At 39.7% G+C, this 20,241-nt stretch overlaps 1 protein-coding gene across 1 annotated transcript in view; it reads left to right on the forward strand.

Moving 5' to 3' along the window:
• The window catches only part of GLB1 (galactosidase beta 1), a 41,187-nt gene that overhangs the window by 9,366 nt on the left and 11,580 nt on the right, over nucleotides 1-20,241 (forward strand). Inside the window, exons 2-11 of the mRNA XM_064416617.1 lie at nucleotides 619-788; nucleotides 6,323-6,473; nucleotides 6,768-6,828; nucleotides 7,629-7,723; nucleotides 8,959-9,139; nucleotides 10,319-10,377; nucleotides 11,258-11,379; nucleotides 11,460-11,500; nucleotides 11,965-12,077; nucleotides 14,925-14,999. Of these exons, the coding sequence (XP_064272687.1) occupies nucleotides 619-788; nucleotides 6,323-6,473; nucleotides 6,768-6,828; nucleotides 7,629-7,723; nucleotides 8,959-9,139; nucleotides 10,319-10,377; nucleotides 11,258-11,379; nucleotides 11,460-11,500; nucleotides 11,965-12,077; nucleotides 14,925-14,999 (1,068 nt within the window). The remainder of the gene's footprint in view (nucleotides 1-618; nucleotides 789-6,322; nucleotides 6,474-6,767; nucleotides 6,829-7,628; nucleotides 7,724-8,958; nucleotides 9,140-10,318; nucleotides 10,378-11,257; nucleotides 11,380-11,459; nucleotides 11,501-11,964; nucleotides 12,078-14,924; nucleotides 15,000-20,241) is intronic.

The raw sequence follows: 20,241 nt of genomic DNA on the forward strand, positions 1-20,241 counted from the left end.
AAAGCCTGTGCTGGGCAGCACTTGGCAGCTCCTTGCTTTTCATGTTTCCGTGCCGGCTCCTTGCTGTATTCACTCATACCTGTTGGTACACGTCCACCACACAATTTCACTTGTTCACTGTTGGCAAAATGTTTTGAATTACTATGTGTATCTTGGACATTTTGCACTACATTTTTTAGGTTTTTTTGTAAAACAATGCCTTTGTTGCAGATGGAATGTGGTGTTGTCTTCCTCCTTGGAGTTTGTAGTCTTGCAATGATTGTAAAGTGTTATCTCAGTTGCTCTTTTTAATGACAGTCTGGGGATAGGCATATTGGCCTAGCAATTTTGTCCTCCATTTTTCAACAGGGAGTGTGTTTTCTTTGAACTATATCTGCTAGTTTCCATGTTCTTTCATCCTGTGACACATTGCACTGGCTCCCTTTTGCTGATTTGTTGTGCTAAGACTCAGGTGGGCTATAGATAGCTAGAGGAAAGTCATTCACCATCTCTTATTTTAGGACCATTGTATCTTCTATTGTAGACAACCCACAGATGTTGTATAACCTGTTCTCTGTGTCTTTCAAGGCAGAAAAAAATTATACCGTGTCTTTTGTTTTGTTTTGTTTTTGTGTACAGAATGTACCTCAGAGGAGTTTTGGGATTGATTATGATTCCAACTGCTTTGTCAAGGATGGGAAACCTTTCCGTTACATCTCCGGTAGCATTCACTACTCGCGGGTGCCCTCGTATTACTGGAAAGACCGCCTGCTGAAGATGAAGATGGCAGGGCTTGATGCCATTCAGACGTGAGTAGCTGTTGACCTTCCAGGTGATTTGTGGTCCTGGGAGCTGTTTGAGAAGTCATTAAGAGGAATGCTGCCATTGTTACTTGTTTACTGTTTTTCCAGTAATAGGTGAGGAAGCTCTGGAGAAGTTAAGGGTGGTACAGGATGACTTTTGACCACATAAATGGGGGCAGCTGGGCAGGTTGTGACCAGCAGTCTGTTTCCCTGATGATAGGCAGCACTTCTGGCTTCACAACCCAGGGTGCAACTGTGACCTGAAATAAATTGTTGGACTATGAACTTTGGCAACTATGGAACAGTTGTACATGCTCTGCCTCTGCCAGGGACACTGTACTCTCTGGTCAAAAGGCAGACTAAGTGTGAGGAGACAATAACCTGTTAGTACAGCCTGGGTTGGTATCACCCAAGAAGCATTTGAATTTAGATAAATGGATGGGGAACTCGTACTTCTTTAAAAAAAAAAAAAGCTTAAACTGCGTTCTTTTGTGTGTGCAAAACCCTTAGTCCATTTTTTTTGTCTTTTCTGCCTGGTTGTGTACTTAATTCAACAGATGAGGCACAAATTTAAAACAAAATTCAGCTTTCTCTTATTTTTGCCATAGCTTCATTCCCACAAGGGAAATGGTCATGTGTAAGGCACAGTCTTTTCAGGCAATTGTTGTAATTCCCAAACAGGTTTGTTTCCTTTTCTTAAGTTATTGCAAGGCTTAAAGCTTCTCTTTGAAACCACCTGCGTTTGTTCTGTAAAAAGTTCATCTTCTGACAGTGCAGAGCCTGTAGGCTCAGTAAGAGTGTTGTACCACCACTCCTTTCTCACCCTTGAAATCTGTATTGTTGTTAGACCTGCAAGTTGCGTGGTTGCTTTGTACACTTGGGGATGAGACTAGTCAGAGTTAGTCGGTGAAGAACAGACAGCAGGGAAAGAAAAAAAAGTTTAATTTTTCCAAATTTAGGGTTTTCTGTTTTTTTGCATATCTTAAGACTCTTGCTGGTGTTGGGATGATGCAGTCACTCTCTGGTGAGTGGTTTTGTGGTTGTTTTTTTTGTTTGTTTTCTATTAAGGAATCAAGTTCTGTCTTTGCGCACATTAATGAGAGCAATGGGATTAAGCAACACACTTGCTCAGGTTGCTGGATTTGCCCAAGTAATTACTTTTTGCTGAAATAAAAGTAATTTAAAGTGGACCTGAAAATTATGCCTTTTGGTGTCTGGCTTGAAGGTCAGTCTGTGACTGACCCTATGATCAGTGACTTCTATGATCCATAGTGTCTCATACTTCCCTTATGTCTCTGATTAATTTTCCTTCTCCCAACATCCATGTGTGTTCAATGCCCTTTGTTCATTTCCAGCTTTTTCAAACAGTCCCTTTTTTTTCTTTTTATTTTTTAATTGCTTTTTAATGTCTCTGATGCATCACTGGCATTTTGAGACAGTAATATTTTTTTTCCATTCACCTCGTTACTTTTGTTAAATGGCAAAATTGCTGCAGGGCCGGTTTGAGTTTTTTCTTGTTGCTTTCTCCCTCTTCATTTGTGACCTCCCACTATCAAGGTGGGTTTTTTCCTTCTTTCTTTTCTGTTTTTTATCCCTTGTTGAGACCTCTTACTCTGCTTTACTGTTTTGCAGGAAGGCGTGAAAATTTGTTGTTTTGCTGGTGCTAGCTGAACTCTGTTGGTCTTGGGAGAGCTGAGCTGTGTCTGTTTTGCCACAAAAGGTGCTGTGCAGCTGGCAAGTGGTTATGGCAACTGTGGCTTTAGGTGTTGCTGCTGGATCACATCATAACAGCTTTATTAGTCTCCTCTTGTTTTTTAAGAGCAGACTGATTCTTTGACTTTCTCTCCCATTATGGCTCACGTCTGGATTTTTTCTACCATAGTGAAAGAGAAATCAGAAAGTGTACTTTAGAAGCAGAAAATGTTCCTGTGCCTTGCATATTCTGCAAGAGTCAAATCCATGTCTTTCCATTTTACACGAATCACTCTCTTTTTCTCTCGTGATGCTAAAAAGTGTACCACTGACCAAAAACCCCTTTTGTTTTTCTTTGAAATTTGCCAATAATCAAGTCTTACTGCTCTTGATTATTTAAGATAAAGCTATAAGTATTCATATTATCCCAAAGAAATCCTCCATGATTTTGTGTGACTTTGGTAAAAAAATGGAAATTGATCTATGTGATTGGGTTTTTGTTTTCTCTGCTTCTGCACACTTGTTCTTGTTCCTGGATCAGTAATACTGCTAGCAAGGGACAGAGATACAAATTTTCTGAAGTCATTCTGGAATGAATGGGCAGCAGCACTGCCAGACTTTATGGCAGACTGTGGTAGTTGGACTCCCAGTCTTGAGGCCTCTTCTGAAGACTGTGATTTTGCTGCTTGGATTTTTTTTTTTTTCATAAGACAGGGAATGGTCCTGCTATAATTTGAAATATGGGAACCTTCCTTGTTCTTATCAAGGCGTTCCCAGTGAGGTTTACCACTTCAAGGGAAACAGGATCCTTATATTATAGGATTGTGCTTGTAAATACCTTGTGGATAAAGCCAACCAGACATGTTCTCCTTCTTGTTCTCTACAGCCTTTTTTCCAAAAGGCTGTCTGTGCCTTGATGCATCATTCTGCTCATGACTGAGGCAGCAGCTCCTCCTGGTCTGGAATAGGTGAAGTCAGTACATGAATGTAATTGCCTGCACCTGGTAACATCTTAAGCAATAACAGAACATAAGGAAACAGATGACAGTAAGCTTGATCTTATATTAAAGCCTAAGAGATCAAGGTTTACCTCTTCTAAAGAGCAGGTTGAAATTTAATGTTGCGGTTGCTGTGATGTCCCAGAAGGTGGTGGAGGAGGATGCTGAGGAGCTCTCTCCCCACCTCAGCAGAGGTGTCTGGTCACACAGGTAACTGTCCTTGTTTTCAGTTTCTGAGCAGTGTCACCAGCTGGAAATGAGTGCTGGCTGACGAAGGCATCTGGAAAGCACGGGAGGTTTGGGGTTTGTTTTGCGCAGAACAGATAAACAATTGCCACTAGATGGGGCAGAAGATGTATACAGGATTTACTGATCAGTGGAGATACTTCCTGGAAGAATCCACAGTTGCCTTTACAGGCTCATGGAAAGCTAAAGAATGTTGAGCATTTTCTTTGTTTTACTCTATTTGTTGACTAAAGAACAGAAAGGTGTAAACCTGTGCAAAGTCCTTCTATGAAGGAGCTGCTGTTTAGAATATGGAATATATAATATTTAAACACAAATTACTGTTTCTAAAGACTCATATATGAGTAATTTAACTAGCATGCTCATTGATGAAAGTAGTACAATTTATTTAATTTTACACTATTAAAAAAACCCCACCCTGGTATTACAGAGAGAATTATCTTGTACGTTAAGGAAGTTAAAGTGTGATTTTTTTACCTGTTGATAATCTCTGAAATAGGAGAGGAAAGCTGTGACTTCTAAAGAAAGGAAGGTTATAGCATAAAGCTTAGAAATTGTGTGTAAATTGAAAGCAAACTCAAATACAGAATCAATACCATATTTCCAGTTCGAAAAAGGATGGGAGTTTCCTTTATAAGTTCATTATTCTGTAGCTAAAGCAGTACAGGATTAACAACTGACCGTAAATTTTGACAATGTATGTAACAAATATACTCATTAAAGATAACAATTTCAATGAATCCATTTGAGACCATCACTAGCAGTAGAAAATACATTGGGGGATTAAAGTGTCTTAGTAACCATTTTTAGACCAGTGTTTAAAATAAATTTTTATCGTGATTCATTATATAAAACAACAGTTTCAAATAGGTTTTTTTCTTATTCTTCTTCCCTTTTTCTCTGCTAGTATCTGCTTTTTTTTCCAGTATTGTGGTCAAGCATGTGACATAAATGAAAACTTTTTCTGGAAGAATTTGTCTATCTTCTTCCTTCTTGAGCATAAGGGAGCTGGATGGAGTAACCCTTTCATCCTCACCTCAGTAGGATGAAAGGGTATTTCATCCTAGTAGGCAGTATTAAGTGCATTTAAACCTTAAGACTTGTTACTGAACAAGTTCATAAAACTTTTCAATGAGTATATTTTCACATGGTTCATATATTCATTAAATGCACACGTAATTTTTTTTTACAAATGAGTTAATTGTGCTTCAGAAACAATTAGAGCAGCTTGACACAGAAATAAAATATACCACATAGAGGGAAAAATCTGAATTTTGATGTCTGAGTGCATTGCTTTGACTCCATCCTGGCACTCAAATTTTAAGCTTTATCTTTTCAAACAGAGGCTTAAAATTTTTGGCATTTGAGATGCTATAATCTTCACAAAGGTTGAAAGATAATAATTTTTGTATTTGATGTTCATGTGCATGTCTGTCTGTGTATGGCCATTTTAGTAGTGTACTCATGAGAGGGTTCCTGTTTTTCTTCCTTATTGAAAACGTTGGTTTAGGGATTTTCTTTCCCTCTTCGGTGGTTTTTGCAAAATTAAATGTGGAATATACTAATAGACCCAGGCAGCAAGGAAAGTATTGCCTTAGAGGGTCTTTGCTTGACTAGACACAGTTTTGGGAATTTTAGGAATTTTAGAGGAATGAGATTTCACATTCCCTTGAATCCTTGCTCGGGTTGTACTTATCCCTAATTTTAGTCTGTCTGTGCTAGACTGCCACTTAGTACCATGGCAAACAAAACACGGTTGTCAAGCAGGGATTATCAGCTACAACACAGCTCATGGTATTTGGTAGATTACTGTTTCTTTGTTGTCTTGCAGCCAGGTGGGGTTTTTTAAATTTTATTTCTGTGAGATGTTCTGTGCTGAGGCTGTGGTCTCCTGAGTCCTAGAGATAGGAGAGAGGTATTCTGAAGCTGCTTGTTTGGCATCTTTATTACTTAGCTGAAATCAAGCTTTACTTTGCCCAAGCTCTTGAGCACCTTAACATTTCTTAACTTAATTATTCTTCCAGTGGTGGTTTTCCAGAACTTGCATTGTTCCTGGTCAATGAAAACTTTTGGGACCTAGATGCAAAATCATTGGAGGTTTAGGTGTTTTTCAAATTCTTTGCAATGGCAGCAGCATAGACCTGTCAGCCTGGTTGGTGTGCCCTGTGCAGGCTGGGTGATCCATTCATGAAGGGTCACGTGCTGTTTTGTGCTCGTTCTTGGCCTCCTTCTTCATGAGTGGTTTACCACATTCATCTCCTCATCAACCTCCCACCACTATACAGCTGCCAGCTGCCTTGCCAGCTTAAAAACTGTTTATTTAATTTTGGAACAGGCATCATGGTTTCACAATGGCACTACCAGAACCTGTTCTTGCTTTGATAGGGACTCCTGCAGACATAACCCTAATTTCAGTGTTAATTTTAATGCCTTCTGCCATATGAAATACCTGACAGAAAGAAGTCAGGAGTTACTCCTGACTTCTACTGATCAGAAGGATCAGTAGCATCATTGGTCTCTGGAGCATGTAGTGCAAATAGTTGTTTTCCAGAATTCTGGTTTAGTCTCAGTTTCCTAATGGAAGGTGGTTTTCTCTCTTAATAGGTATGTCCCATGGAACTACCATGAACCCCAGATGGGCACGTATGACTTTTTTGGTGGCAAAAATCTAGAGTATTTCCTGCAGCTTGCCAATGACACTGGATTGCTTGTTATCCTGAGAGCTGGACCTTACATCTGTGCAGAATGGGACATGGTATACAACCTTTTGTAACAGCTCACTTCTAGGGTAAATGTACTGCAAGTATTTCTTAAAGTAGACAGACTTACTGATTGATGTATCCTTAGGCAACAGTCTTGCTGTAGTGTGTTAAAATCCATGCATCCTGAATGACTTCTTACAATACAAACTTACTTTGTATTTTTTTTTCATTAGGAATTACTAATTTCTTATATAAATCAGTTTTCCTGTCTCAGTATATGTCTTGATAAGAGGCTAAATTCTTCTTAGGATTCCTAAATATGTCACTGTTTCCCTTTCTTTTCCCAGGGAGGTCTTCCTGCATGGCTGTTGGAAAAGAAATCTATTGTTCTCAGGTCTTCTGATTCAGGTAGATCCATCAGAAAAGGCCATTAAAAATACACTGTAGCAGCAAGGCGACTTTCTGTTTGAGGCCATTACTAGATAATTCATATTTCAGCTCAAGTTTTCTTGTGAGTAAAATCTTCAATACTTTTAGTTAGAAGTGTGCATTCAAAAAATGTGTAGATCAAAGTAGGGGAGGAAGTTTCTGAGGTATTGTCAAGTTGGTGCCAAGAGGAAAATCACTGTCACCATTGAGAAAAATACAGCTTCACCTTTGAGGTTTTTGGATTTGCCACAGCCACTCATAATGGGGATCCTTCTTTGCTGGTCAGTGTGCAATCCAGAACGAGTTACAGCATTCTCATGTACTCCTGTTTAAGGACTAGACATGGAAGAATAAGATGAGACAGGAGAGTAATGTGTTTATTGGAGTGAATGTAGGGGATGAATCTATAGATATCATATCCAACTTCAGTTCTGCTGATTGCGGTTAAATTATCTATTTAAAAAATAGTACATAGATCAACAGTTGAATTTATCTTCCTGTTGAAATGTATTAGGGCAACCTGTGAGATGTAACGAAGTCTTTTAATGATTTTCCAAGTTCATCAGTATTTAAATGTTTTATTTTTTAGTAAACTGTACTGGAAGCATTTATGAACAAGTAGAAGAGCACATTTGTTCCAGTATAAGAGCAATCTGTTCATTAAATGCTGTTCATAATTTACATAATTAGAACCCTACATAAAGATGACCCATATATAATTTAAAACAAAATTAGTAAAAGGCAGAAAAGTTGTGAAACGTGTACTTCGTGTATCACAGATTACCTGGAAGCAGTAGAGAGATGGATGGGTGTTCTTTTGCCAAAGATGAGGCCTTATCTCTATCAAAATGGAGGTCCAATCATCATGGTGCAGGTAACTTTCTGAAAATCAGATGAACCCAAGCAGCATGAATGCTTATACTGCTCTTGCAGACATACTTAGTCTTGGGTGGTGGTGTCACAGGTATTTCTTAAGTTTCAGGTAGCTACAAGATTCTGATGAAATACCTTATCCTAAAGAACTGAGTCCACTGTTTCTAGGACTCCAAGAGCTCTCATCTGCTCTGTCAAAGTTGTTTCCCACGGCTGTATAAAGCAATAGAGGGAAGCTGTGTAGCTTTTTAGATTTGAGGTTTGTGGCAATTCTCACATAAAGCCAAAATGCATACAGTTGCCTGAAACAATCTGACAGGAAAAAGGGGAATAGGAATACCCTTAGATAGAAGCAAAAGCAGTATAGTGTAAGCCTAATTTAGCACCTAACTTAAGTTGTAAATGTTTCAGGGCACAATTTTGTATGTTCATGGTGAGTAGCTTCTGTCCTAAACTCCTTCTAGACAGATGTGTGGGAGTGATTGTCCTATATTTATAGTATTTGATCATAACAAAGCTTTATTTCAGTTTCTTTAAACTCCCGAACTGGTACAGGATGAGATAAGAGACCCTTCTTGTAATATGCCCAAGATAATTTTGTTGAACAGTGTGTTTTGTCTGTTGAGCAGAACACTGGGCAGAATTATTCTTTGGCAGAAATAAGATGCTTGTAACAGGATTTTCAGAAATAACCTTCAGGATTGGAACCTATTGTATCTGGAGCTGAAAAGTTCATCTCCTTGGAAAAAGGGGCAAGATGTGTACCTCCCAGTAGTAGCACAGTTGTTCTCCCTTAAGTCCTTTTGAGTCCATTTCAGGCTTTGTGGTTCATGTGAGCCCTTTCTAGATGTCTCTGTTCTGAATGTCCAGTGTTGTTGCAGTTTTGATCATTTCACAACCTGTTCTATGGTTTTATTGGTCTGCTTGGGAGGTGGGTTATAGATCTCAAATTTTAATAGTGTGGCTGTATTATGATCACTGTAGCTAAGTAGATAATTTATTTGGGGGGCAGAATTTTGAATGAAAATGGCTTAGGTCTGCACAGTGATGGCTCCACTGTAAAGTACAGTTGAGAGGAATGAGTCTTGTCTTTTCATACTCTTCAGATCTGGAGTTAAAATGACATTTTCACTATTGCTATCAAAGAAAGAAGAGGGTTTGACTTATGCTTTCTGTTTTGTTACCAGATGCAGAATGAATTGGCTATGGCTTTCCTGACTTGCTTTTACTCTGCAGGTAGAGAATGAGTATGGAAGCTACTTTGCTTGCGACTACGACTACCTGCGCTTCCTTCTGAAGCTCTTTCGCCTGCATCTTGGGGATGAGGTGGTGCTCTTCACAACTGATGGTGCAAGCCAGTTTCACTTGAAATGTGGGGCTCTCCAGGGTCTTTATGCAACGGTGGACTTTGCTCCAGGTTGGAGACTGCTGTTTGATTCCAAAAATTCTGCACTCTGTGTGTTTGTGGCAGGACAAACTTACTTGACTGCTTGCCAAACTTGCCTGCTTTGTTTAAATGGGGTAACAGGCATTTATGTGTATTTGACATGCTCCTAAACATACAAGAATCACCCATGACCACCCAGTTAGAAAGTCATAATCACTTCCTTGCATCTTAAAATCATGAATAGCCAATTTATGCTGCTCATAACACATATCTCCTAAAAATTTGCAATAATAGTTTGCATTGATTTTTTCAATATTCCTTTTTGGTGTTGTGGTTTTTTAATGTCCTCTGTGTGTCCTGGAATCCAGACATCCAAATACATTTCTTTTTATGCCAGAGGTTATTAGGAAAAAAAGTACTGTTGAAGATCATCATTAGAAATGTGCACACTACTACAATTTGCTGTGATATAGGTCTGAAGAATGGCTAAGCATTAATAATGAGATCAGAGAGTATCCTTTAGATAGGTGAGTTAAAGATTTAAATGTTTATATACTGCAGGGACTTGACAAAATAGGCTTAAGGCACAAGAAACTCCAAGACAGATATTTTTATTATTTTGTTGTGCAGCCTCTTCTATACATTATTCTCTCTACAGCCAAACACATGTGCTTAGCAGGGATCTGTTTTCTTGCAAGTTGAATGAAATTCAATGGATGTCTTCATGTGTATCCTATATGTAATGGTGAGTCACTCACCAGAGAAGTTGTTTCCAGCCACAGTGGCTTGAGCCACTAGGAGTGATCAAAAGTGAAACACCTCTTTAGAGATTGCCTGGTTTCTACTCATCCCCGTAGCCTTGGTAACGTAACCCCAGACTTAGACTTTCCAATGATCAATAGCAATTCTGACGCATCTCAGACTTCTTTGTACCAGGATGTCATTTCTGAGAAAAGCTGGGTTTTCAAAAGATGTGTCTCAAAAGCAAAGACCCATACCCAGGCATGCATATGTGCATGTATATATTTAAAATAGGTTTTGCAAGTCAAACATCAGAATCAAAAGTATTGATTCCTGTGTTTGCTGGAGCAGCTTTCTTGTCATGATTTTTGCTAGGCTGGAAGGGAGATAAGACACCAATTTCAATAAAATGACCGACCCAGAAAAGCGTGGATATAGCAACCCAATTTTATTTCTTTCTGTTTATAGGTGGCAATGTTACAGCAGCATTCCTAGCTCAAAGGAGCAGTGAACCCAAGGGCCCTTTGGTATGTGTTTTCACTTAAACTTTTTGTATCATGTCTAATCTTGAAGTTGTTGATTAGAGAGGGGTTGACAGCAGAGCATTGAACAAATTTAGGGACCTGTTGACGAAGACATAATTTCCAAGTCAGAAAAAGTGAATAGAGGAGCTTCTCTCTGTGTTGTCAAATCCACATTAACTGCTGCTCTGAAAATGCTATTTTAGTCTCAAAAAGTAATGATTTTTCTTCAGTAGTTTTCCTTGCTAAGACAAGTGTTTACAAAGCAGCGGAAACACTAAGGATGGTTAGACAAGTTAGTGAGATATGTGTGTAGGTAGAAGTTAAAAGCAGAATTAAGAGGGCAGATTAGAAGTTGTTTCCTGTTTTCAGCTACCCTAGAGGTTTTATACAAGCTATAGTGGGATGTGAGAACACTAGAAGCCATTTTGAGAAAGGGAGAAGGCCCATTGAGGGTACCAGATTATCTCTGTGCTAAGGAGTTGTTTAGAAAGCAATTTGAAACATTTTTCATTACATCCAGTTTGTGTATGCTATTCTGCAGAGAATATGTTGATTCCATCATTTATTTGAATGCCAAGCATCTGAAACACATCCTTGTTGCCACATTCCCAGGAAAACCATACTCTTTGATGCTTAAGCAATTGTTTTCAAAATGCCCCTATACAATTATTGAAACAATCCTTTAATTCCTTTGGCATGTAGTCTGCTGAAAAGGACTGATCTAGTATGTACTTTGCTGTATTTATAGCTGTTGAAAAATGGCTCCAAGTCAAGGTGCCTTTTTTCCCTTCCCTCTTACATTTAGTAACCTTAATTCACATTGCATTCTGTTCTTGTTCCCTCTTCATGTTTTCCCTTCCTCTTTTGCCCTTCCTCCTTTCAGGTTAATTCTGAGTTTTATACTGGATGGTTGGATCACTGGGGGCACCGTCATTCTGTTGTGCCTGCAGAAACTATAGCTAAAACACTTAATGAAATCCTGGCAAGTGGTGCTAACGTTAACCTGTAAGTGTGTGTTCAGTAGAGCTTCATTTTGGGGGATTTCTTTTCCCAATTCAGCAAAACCTGATTTTTTTTCTTTTTAGGTACATGTTTATAGGTGGGACTAACTTTGCCTATTGGAATGGTAAGAAATTATTTAAATTATGCTATTGGTGGAGGCAAGCTGTTTATGAATTAGGTAGTAATATATTTTGTGAAAGAATAAGCTGTGCCTACTTGCCCATGGCAAAAGACATGACTGCACTAGCTGTTCTTTGTTTACTGCCAACATGTTGTACCAAACCCACATGGTATTTGTATTTTCCAAGGCTTCTTCTGCTTCACTCGGTGCTGTGAAACAGTTGGAACACAGATAAATGTGTTTCTCTTCTTGAGTATTTCACAGAGTGGTGTAAGCCCATAAGGACATTGTCCTCCTTCAGGAACAGTTTTTTATGCCAAATCCCAACCATAGTTTGGCCTACAGTGAATCTAAAAATGTAGCAGAATCTGGCTGTAATCAGAAAGAATTCTGACAGTTGATACCTTTGGAAAAAAACCCGTCTCTTCCACTGTTTTTATTGCTTTTTCTTTTTCCTCCTTCCCTAGGTGCTAATATGCCTTATATGCCTCAGCCCACTAGTTATGACTATGACGCTCCCCTAAGTGAGGCGGGAGATCTGACAGAAAAGTATTTTGCCTTGAGAAAAGTCATCGGTATGGTGAGTGTCTCCAGGACATTTTTAGAAGGGTTCTTTGAAACGTCCTTGGTGTACTCCAAACTCTCTTGTTCTTGTCTTGGTGTAAGTTGCTCCTCAATATACTACTTTCTGCAGTTGGGAGAGTGAAATGGAACAAGACAGTTAGGCCAACCTAACTGCTTCTCGTTGCAAAAAGCAGAAGATGTTGCACCTCTCCAGCTATTCTTTCTGTCCCAATGGCTTCTTCCTTCCTTTTAAAGGAGAGGATACTGGTGTAGGTCTGACACTGACATGGTTCAGCTCTCCTTTTTTGCTGTATTTGTTTTCTCTCAAGGTCTGTAAGGTGAAGCAGCTCACTCAGTTGGAGAGCCAGTGCTGCCACAAGGAGAGCAGAGGGAGGTGGGAAGGGTTTGGCTGGGAGTAGAGATGGAGGAGGAGTGTACAGAACTTTTTCCTTGCAGCATCAGTCAGCCATTCAGTCAGCTTAGGCTGATGGCCTGATGTCAGCCCAATCTGTGCTGCAATTTAAGTGCTTTGGCTGTCTGACCCAAACTTCATGTTGAGGTTGTGGGCCTCTGAGAAAGACCAGGCTTACTCAAAAGAGCACATTTTGGTTTTGTGTTTTCACAAACTGCAGCTAGTGGGTGGGACCAGCTTTGCCTTGCTGTAAGAATGCACAGTGTCTCCACAAACTGGAGACTGAAGTAGAACATGGAACCTCTGTCTGGGTTTTGAATAGCCTTGCATTGGATGCCGTTCAGATGGGGCTTAAAAACAGAATCCATGTGAATCTCAAGGCTCAGGCTTGTAGTGACTATCCTGTTGCATACCAGCAACATTCCTATTCACTAGAAGACATTTTTATTCTGAGAGTAGATCTCCCAAAAGTGTACTACACGTTCTCTAGGGTTGAGAATGCCTTTATCTCTGTAACTGTGGAAGGCCTGCTGTGGATTTTTTTTTCTTCAATTTCACCAACTATCCCTAAGCCTGATGGGATAAATTGATGGGCTAATTTTGGTGGCCTTTCCAAGGGGAGTTTCCTGTCTTGATACAGCTTTTCTCACCAGACAAATCCACAAACTTCCTGATTTTGAGTTGTTTTCTTCAAGGTGCAAGACCCCTCTCTGAGATGTAAGTAGTATTCTAGTGCAGTGAGAGAGCCTTGATAAGATGTGAAATGTTCACTGTAACCTCATGTGTATTGGGTCATTTTCTTGTGTGGTGAGTTTATTTCTTAATTTGCACATCCATGGATTTTCAGTGAGGTTTTCCTGTCACTAGTGTGGATTTTAAACCCATAACAACTAATGTACTCAGTTGCAGTTTGAGGTAAAACTGATTAAAGAAAATAAAGTTAGCTGTAACAAATGACTGTGTGCAACATGTTAGCTGCGCTACAAGGGTAGCATTCAGGTCTTCCTTTACAGTTTCCATTAGTTAAAAAATGTAATGAAGAATTTCAGTCTACAGTTTCTTTCAATTGCTGATTTCATTATTTGAGTTTTTACTATTGGGGCTGAAATTTCCTGCTTTTGATTTCTCCTCTTGGGTGAATTCCACTTTTGTTTCCTTTAAATCTGGGTATCTTGATTGTGTTGCAATACAAAGGAGAAGAAATTAACTTCTTACTGGAAATATAAATCAGGCTTTCATCCATCCATAACTGACACTATTTGACAGGGTAGCATTGGGAATTTATTGCTGTGGTCTGTTAAAAACAAAACACAAAGTTCCAGCTAAACCAAAAACCCTTTCAGCCCCTAATCAAATTTATTTTTAAAAAAACCCTGACAAGGTAAGCCCTCCAAAGTCACCAAATTTGCAGATGGAGACACTCTTCACAAGGTTGGTCTTTTGTACATGTTTATTAAAATGTAGGCTTGGATTGCTTTTTCACATGGGTATCTCATCTGCAGAAGTTTTTTTCTAATATGCAGACGGGCCATTCCCAGTTAATGAAAGAACAGATGGGAAGAGTGGCTATTAAATAAAGGCAGGAGGGGGAGAAGGGGTTGATGGCAAGGAAAAAAAAAGGTTGTAGGCACAGAAAGTAGGCACTGGGTAGAAAGTCACTGTCTGGTCTGCCACACCTCAAAGGTGTGCAGGAAAGCAGTGAGTGAGTGGAGGGCCTGCATCCCTTCTCTCTGATGATTTCTGGTTATTATTCTTAAGAGTATAGGACAAGAAGCAACCAGAAGTAGATGGGTGGTCAGAGCATTTCTTTGTCATGTTTCCCTGTGACTGACTGGGCAGTTGTCTAGAACAGGAACAGAGGGAAGCTAAAGGTGGGACCTCAGGGGTTCATGGAACTGTGGTCTCCAGGCCTGTTTCTCAAGGACCCCAGCCCAGGCAGTAATGGAGTAGCAGGTGGTGGTGGTGGGATATCATAACACTGAAAGGAAAGGCACAAGAGGCTAGTAATTCCTATAAGGAAGTGTTGCTCACAAAGGGTCAGATGGAAATACTGTTTTACAGATGGGTAAAGGTTCACTCAAGCTCCCATTAACTGGGAGAGGACTGCAGAAAAGCTGTGGGAGAGAGTAACTCAGGCTGTAGCCACAGGAGGGCTCCAAGGGCACTGGGAATTTTGGTAGTTCACTTTGTTCATTACACTTTTTACCTTTACCTAATGTTGAATGGTTATTAAAAATTGTTCACTGTATGTGATCAAGTCAGATTTTTTTCTTTTGAAAAACAGCCCTCCATCTGAAGACTAGATGCAGTTGTAACCTTTAGGGAGGTTATTTAGTTTTAGCCAAAGTTATAATTCTGTAAGTTGTGAAGTGTAAAGTGAGAATTCAGTTAAAGTGTGTTTGTATTTAACTTGTATGTGTGTGTGTGTGTTTTCTCTCCTTCTCTTTCTAGTATAAGCAGTTACCAGAAGGTCTTATCCCTCCAACAACACCAAAATTTGCATACGGGAAGGTTCGCTTGCAGAAGGTAAATTAACATCTGTAATATACTGTGTATCTTTTCATAATGCTCTCTGTTTGCTTTTTATTAAAAATATTTATGAGGGTGTCACAACAGGCTCTAGATATCCTACAAAATAAAGAGGAATACCTTGAAAGCAAATTTTTGAGGAAGGAGGGAATTAGGAGTCATGCCCATATTAGAACATGATCAAATGCATCTTACCTGGCTGTAAAAAGATAGTGTTTACAATATGCAGTATGTGCCTGAAGCTTTGCTGAACTGAAATTAATATATTATTAACACAACAGATTCATAGCTGTTAAAGATAACTCATATATCAGTAATGTAGCTGGGGGAATGTTACCATGAGACTTACAACAAAGTGTTTTTGTAGCTGATGATGTCTCTAAAGTGGAAGGAAAAGTAGGGTGTATATATTTTAAATACTTCCAGGCATTTAAATTTTGAATGTGGAACGTTTTTGATAAATTTGAAAGTCTTATTGATAAAGTTTCTGACAGGATCTGTAGCTGATGAGAGAAATTAAATCAGTTCCTGCTGAGGGAAAAGCACACAGAACTAAGCACTGAGAACCCAGCCTGTGTACAGTAGTGGTGTAGCTGGTCAGCTCACCAGTATCAGGGGTTTGACTGTAGCACCATCATTTTGGGAGGAAGGAAAATTTTTTGTGATATACGTTTGAGAACTAGGTGCCTGCAGTGAGTGAAGTGGATGGTGTAATGGCCAACAGAGGAGACTGCAGATATGAACTTGAACTATATTCTTTCTGCTGGGCACAGACAAGTTTTGAGATGGAGGATTACTGCAGTTGATGTGCTGGATACTGTAACTCCTAATGCTCTGATTTTATACTTTGTAATTTCAGTTTGGCAGTTATTTTTTCCAGTTAGTGATGTATCTCATCTCTGCAGCTGAAGCATTGCAAAATTTAGTAGTGATAAGGCTTTGCGGGCATTTTCAAGTTATTCCGCTCAAGTGGTGGGCAGAAGAACTTTTTGCATAAAAGTGGTTCGTCTCTGAAGTTGAAAAGAGATCTCTATCACCTTCAACAACCTTTGAGTGTCTTCTTCCCATATGAGGTTTCACTGAACTGACAGTAGTGACTAATTATAGACTCTTATCACTACACTCACTACCGTGGCTGCTGTCTTTGGTTGCAAGCACTTGGCAGCCCAGGTATCAGATATTGACTCTCCCATCTTGTCATGGGTCATGGCTCTCAGATAAGGCTGTCCAGTTTCAATAGAATGAAGAAATTTCTCTTTCATGCCTTCAAGAAATGAGTGCTGCTGGACTCTCACAAGAGTCAGATGACCAAACTTGCTCAGATATTGCAGCTTTGACCTGACCTGCCCCTTCTACACTTTGTGATTTTTTGAGAGGAAGTGTTTCACTCTCCAGGCTCCAGTTTTAGGAATGCAGGTGGCATGTCTAAACTGCCAGATGTAAGGTTCCTCTCATGCTTGTACATATACTGCCATCTGCACTGAGAGCCTCTGGAACTGTTTTCTGTGAAGAAGGTGGCCTTTTGCTCTGTGACCCACTGCTTAGCTTGAGCAGCAGTGTGCTCTGCTGGGTTACCCTGCAACACAAGACGAGTCTCCAGTGACAGAGGGGTTGTACTGTGCCAGCCCAAAGCTGCCTTCCCAGCTCCATCCCAGCTTCAGATGGAACCAGTTCCAATGCACCTTGTGTGAAGAAGCCTTAATGTATTTGGTGACTATTAGAGAGGGAATATTCTAAATAATAGCACTTAGCTTTGGTAACAGTAAATTTCCTAGCTATGTCATTTGCAGTGACAGTGCTAACACAAGTACTGTGTGGATCTTCAATCTGCAGCTGAGGTCCAGCAGTCAGTCTGCCATAGAGAGCATTGTATCTACTCCAGTGAACCAACTCCTCTGACACTTTGGCAGAAAGGATGAGAAAAAGGAGACTCTGGAGTATTTCAGGGGCCATATGATGTACTTTACTGAGGTACATGTAACCAGAGCAGGATGTTCTCTATCTTTTTTTCCCTCAAGATATTCTGTAGTAGTTCAGTCCTTAAGTATCAACTCCCCTGATGTGACCATTGTTCATTTTGAGCTATTGATTTATTTTAAAGAATCCTCCTGGGTGGAAAAATACAGTTTATTAAAAGATGCTGGAAACACTGACATTGCTATGTAAGAGCAAAGGCAGGAAAGCAGGTGATATGGAAAAAATCTTGTTGCATAGATGCAGAAGAGAAATGTTGAAGATGAGGAGTGAGGGCAAGCAAAGGCAGAACCACAGTACATGGGCTCCAGAAGTGTGAACAAGATGATAGATTTTAATGATTTAAGCCCCAGAACTTGGGAAGCATTCTTTCCAGAGGGGAGTAAATGAATCTTAGTTCCTGCAATGTGTCCACGTGGCTGTGCAGGCTTGTGAGCAGGTGGTAGTTTCTGGTTACCAGAAACTTGGGGGGCCCTAAGAAGTGCTTGGTCACAAGCAAATGGTTGCCCTAGCACAGCAGCCTGCAGAATTATAAGTTCTGGAGAAGTATTCAGTTCTCAGGATGTGGCGAGCTCAAGCAATAGCAAGTAGCAGGCAGTGCTGGTGTGTGTTGGGGCTGGAAAGGGGTTAAGCAAACAGAATGCTGCCTGTAGTTGATATTCCTGTTGGAGCTATTTCATTCCTTTTTTCTTTTATGCTTGACTTTACACACTTGGGTTTTGAAGACTTTGCTTTGGAGGTTTTAAAAAGTTTTGCTTTTTTTTTTAGCAGTCATCTGTTGTTTTACAGGTTGTTTTTAAAAATTCCTGACAGTATTTGTAATTTTAAAGTTCACTGATAAATTTCTCTTGTGGTACTGATTGTCTACTAAGTAGCAGTCAACAGGGATTTGCAGCAACACCAGATCTTGTCTTGAAGGATTTTTTGTATGTACCACTGAAGACTGAGAAGCTGAACAAAAATAAACTACCAAAGTTTCAAAGAAACAACCTTCTACCGATCCCTAAGTGAATCATAGATGGTTGACCCATATTCAGAATAGAAGCTCCTTTGGTAGCAGGAACTTAAAAAAAAAAGTCCAGCAGGCACATGTACAAGCTGCTAATACTCAGATCATCAAGACACAAAGCAGCATTCATTGCCACTTAGTAGCTCATTCAAGTGACAACCACATCTTAATATGCTGCTTGTATTCATTTCTGGTTTTGCTGTCCACTTAGGGTGGACAGCAAGTTCTAATTTATAGACCTTAATGATCCTATGGGCATCCAATTAATGCCCATAGGATCATTAAGTTCTATGAATTACCTTTGTCAGTGTTTGTGCATCTCTTGCTTCACAGTTCTTGTTGAAGACCTGATTTAGCTAAATCTCTCCTGTGGCCTGGCAAGTCCTGCATATTGCTGTAACATTACTGGCTCCCTTGGAGGAGCACAAGATAAGGAGTGGACCATGTATGCAGTCTGGAATGTTTGGGTAATTTTACTGTATGAAAGATGATTGCTATTTCAGGTACAATTTTTAAACTGGAAACATAAGAGCAAACTACTTTCATCAAAATTTGGCAGGCCATGTTTGACCAGCAGTCTCTTGCCCAAGTGCAAGCTTGCATAGCTGTGGGCTAGTGAGGCTGACCCAGCCTCCAGACAGTGTTGGGCAGTGTTACCATTTATTTACTTATGACTTGCTTGTTCCTAGCTAGGGTTAAGACAAGCTCATTTCAGAAGTCTGTTTAGATTTGTGTCTGCATGGTTGTTGTGGTTTAATCCTGGTAGGCAGCTGAGCACTATGCAGAATTCTCTCCCCCAGTAGGGTGGGGGAGAGAGTCAGAAAGGTAGAGGTGTGAAAACTTGTGGGTTGAGGTAAAAACAATTCAGTAGGTAAGCAAAAACTGCACACATAAGTACAGCAAAATAAGGAGCTCATTTGCTACTACTTTTGCAGAGCTTTTGCTCAGCCTTCCCCAGGGAAGCAGGGCTCCATCATAGAATTATTAATGTTGGAAAAAACCTCTAAAGTTACTGAGTCCAAGCAGTAACCCGGCCACTACTGTGTTCTTCATTAAGCCATGTTCCAGAGTGCCACATCACACACCTTTGAAACAATTTGTGTGTTGATTACTTGGCAAGATAAACCCTGTCACGCCAAACATCTCTCCTTCCTCCTTTTTTGTCCAGCTTTTATTGCTGACCATGACACCAATGGTACAGAATATCCCTTTGGTCAGTGGGGGTCAGCTGTCGTGGCTGTGTTCCCTCCCAGCTTCTTGAGCATCCCCAGCTTGCTGTCTGCTGAGAGAAGCAGAAAATTCTTGAATCTGTGTAAGCCCTGCTCAGCAATGACCAAAATATCACTGTGTTCTTAGCACTCTTAGCAGGAATCCAAAACACCATACTAACTACTGTGAAGAAAATTAACTGTATCCCAGGCAAAACTGCAGACTTAATTATGTGTACATAAACAATTAATGCTGGCTTTCTTGCATCACTGCAAAATGCTGTATGTACATTTTAATATTTCAGTACACCTTTCATGTAAGTTCTGCAAAAGTTCAATATTTCTGTTATTGAAGTACCTTCAGAAGTTTGTATGGCTGTGAGTACTCTTACAGTATAGTTTTACATGCTTTTGAACCCCTTTATTCCTTTATTTTCTTCTTTTTTATTAAGCATTTGAATGTAAATCTGGTATATGAGAGGTACTTGAATGTCTAAAATGTAGTAACTACTGAACAGTGACGATAATTCTGAGGAAACAGACTGGCATCTTTCATGAAAAATCGCATGCAATTAATTTTCTGAGATTGTAAGACACCAGGCATATTGTGTGCATTTTGACTAACCTAAAACTGATGATGATGTTTGAGAGAGAATCATAGATGGGTAGAATATTCCATAATGGAAATTACAGGCAATTTAATTGTACATATCTAAGTCCTTATTCAGCAAGGTATTTATGTGTGTGACTAGCCTAAACCTTGCTCCCAGTTTCATTAAAACCAGTCCAGCTACTTACATATAACATCTTAATTACAGCTTTAGAGTTTCTACAATAATTTAATGCTAAATAGGGTAAATTCATCTTGGATGGCTCTTGATGGAATTAAACTATATCCCTACTTAGCTCAGAATGATTCTGGAGTAACTCAGTGGGAATCAGTGGCATTTTTCCTAGCTTGATTCTAAGTATAACTGAGCAAAATTTAGGTAATGTATTGCTTTGTATTAGTCACCCAGGGCAGTTGTGTTTGCTTATACAACTTTCG

This window comes from Passer domesticus, chromosome 1, assembly GCF_036417665.1.
Source record: "Passer domesticus isolate bPasDom1 chromosome 1, bPasDom1.hap1, whole genome shotgun sequence".
Classification (NCBI taxonomy): domain Eukaryota; kingdom Metazoa; phylum Chordata; class Aves; order Passeriformes; family Passeridae; genus Passer; species Passer domesticus.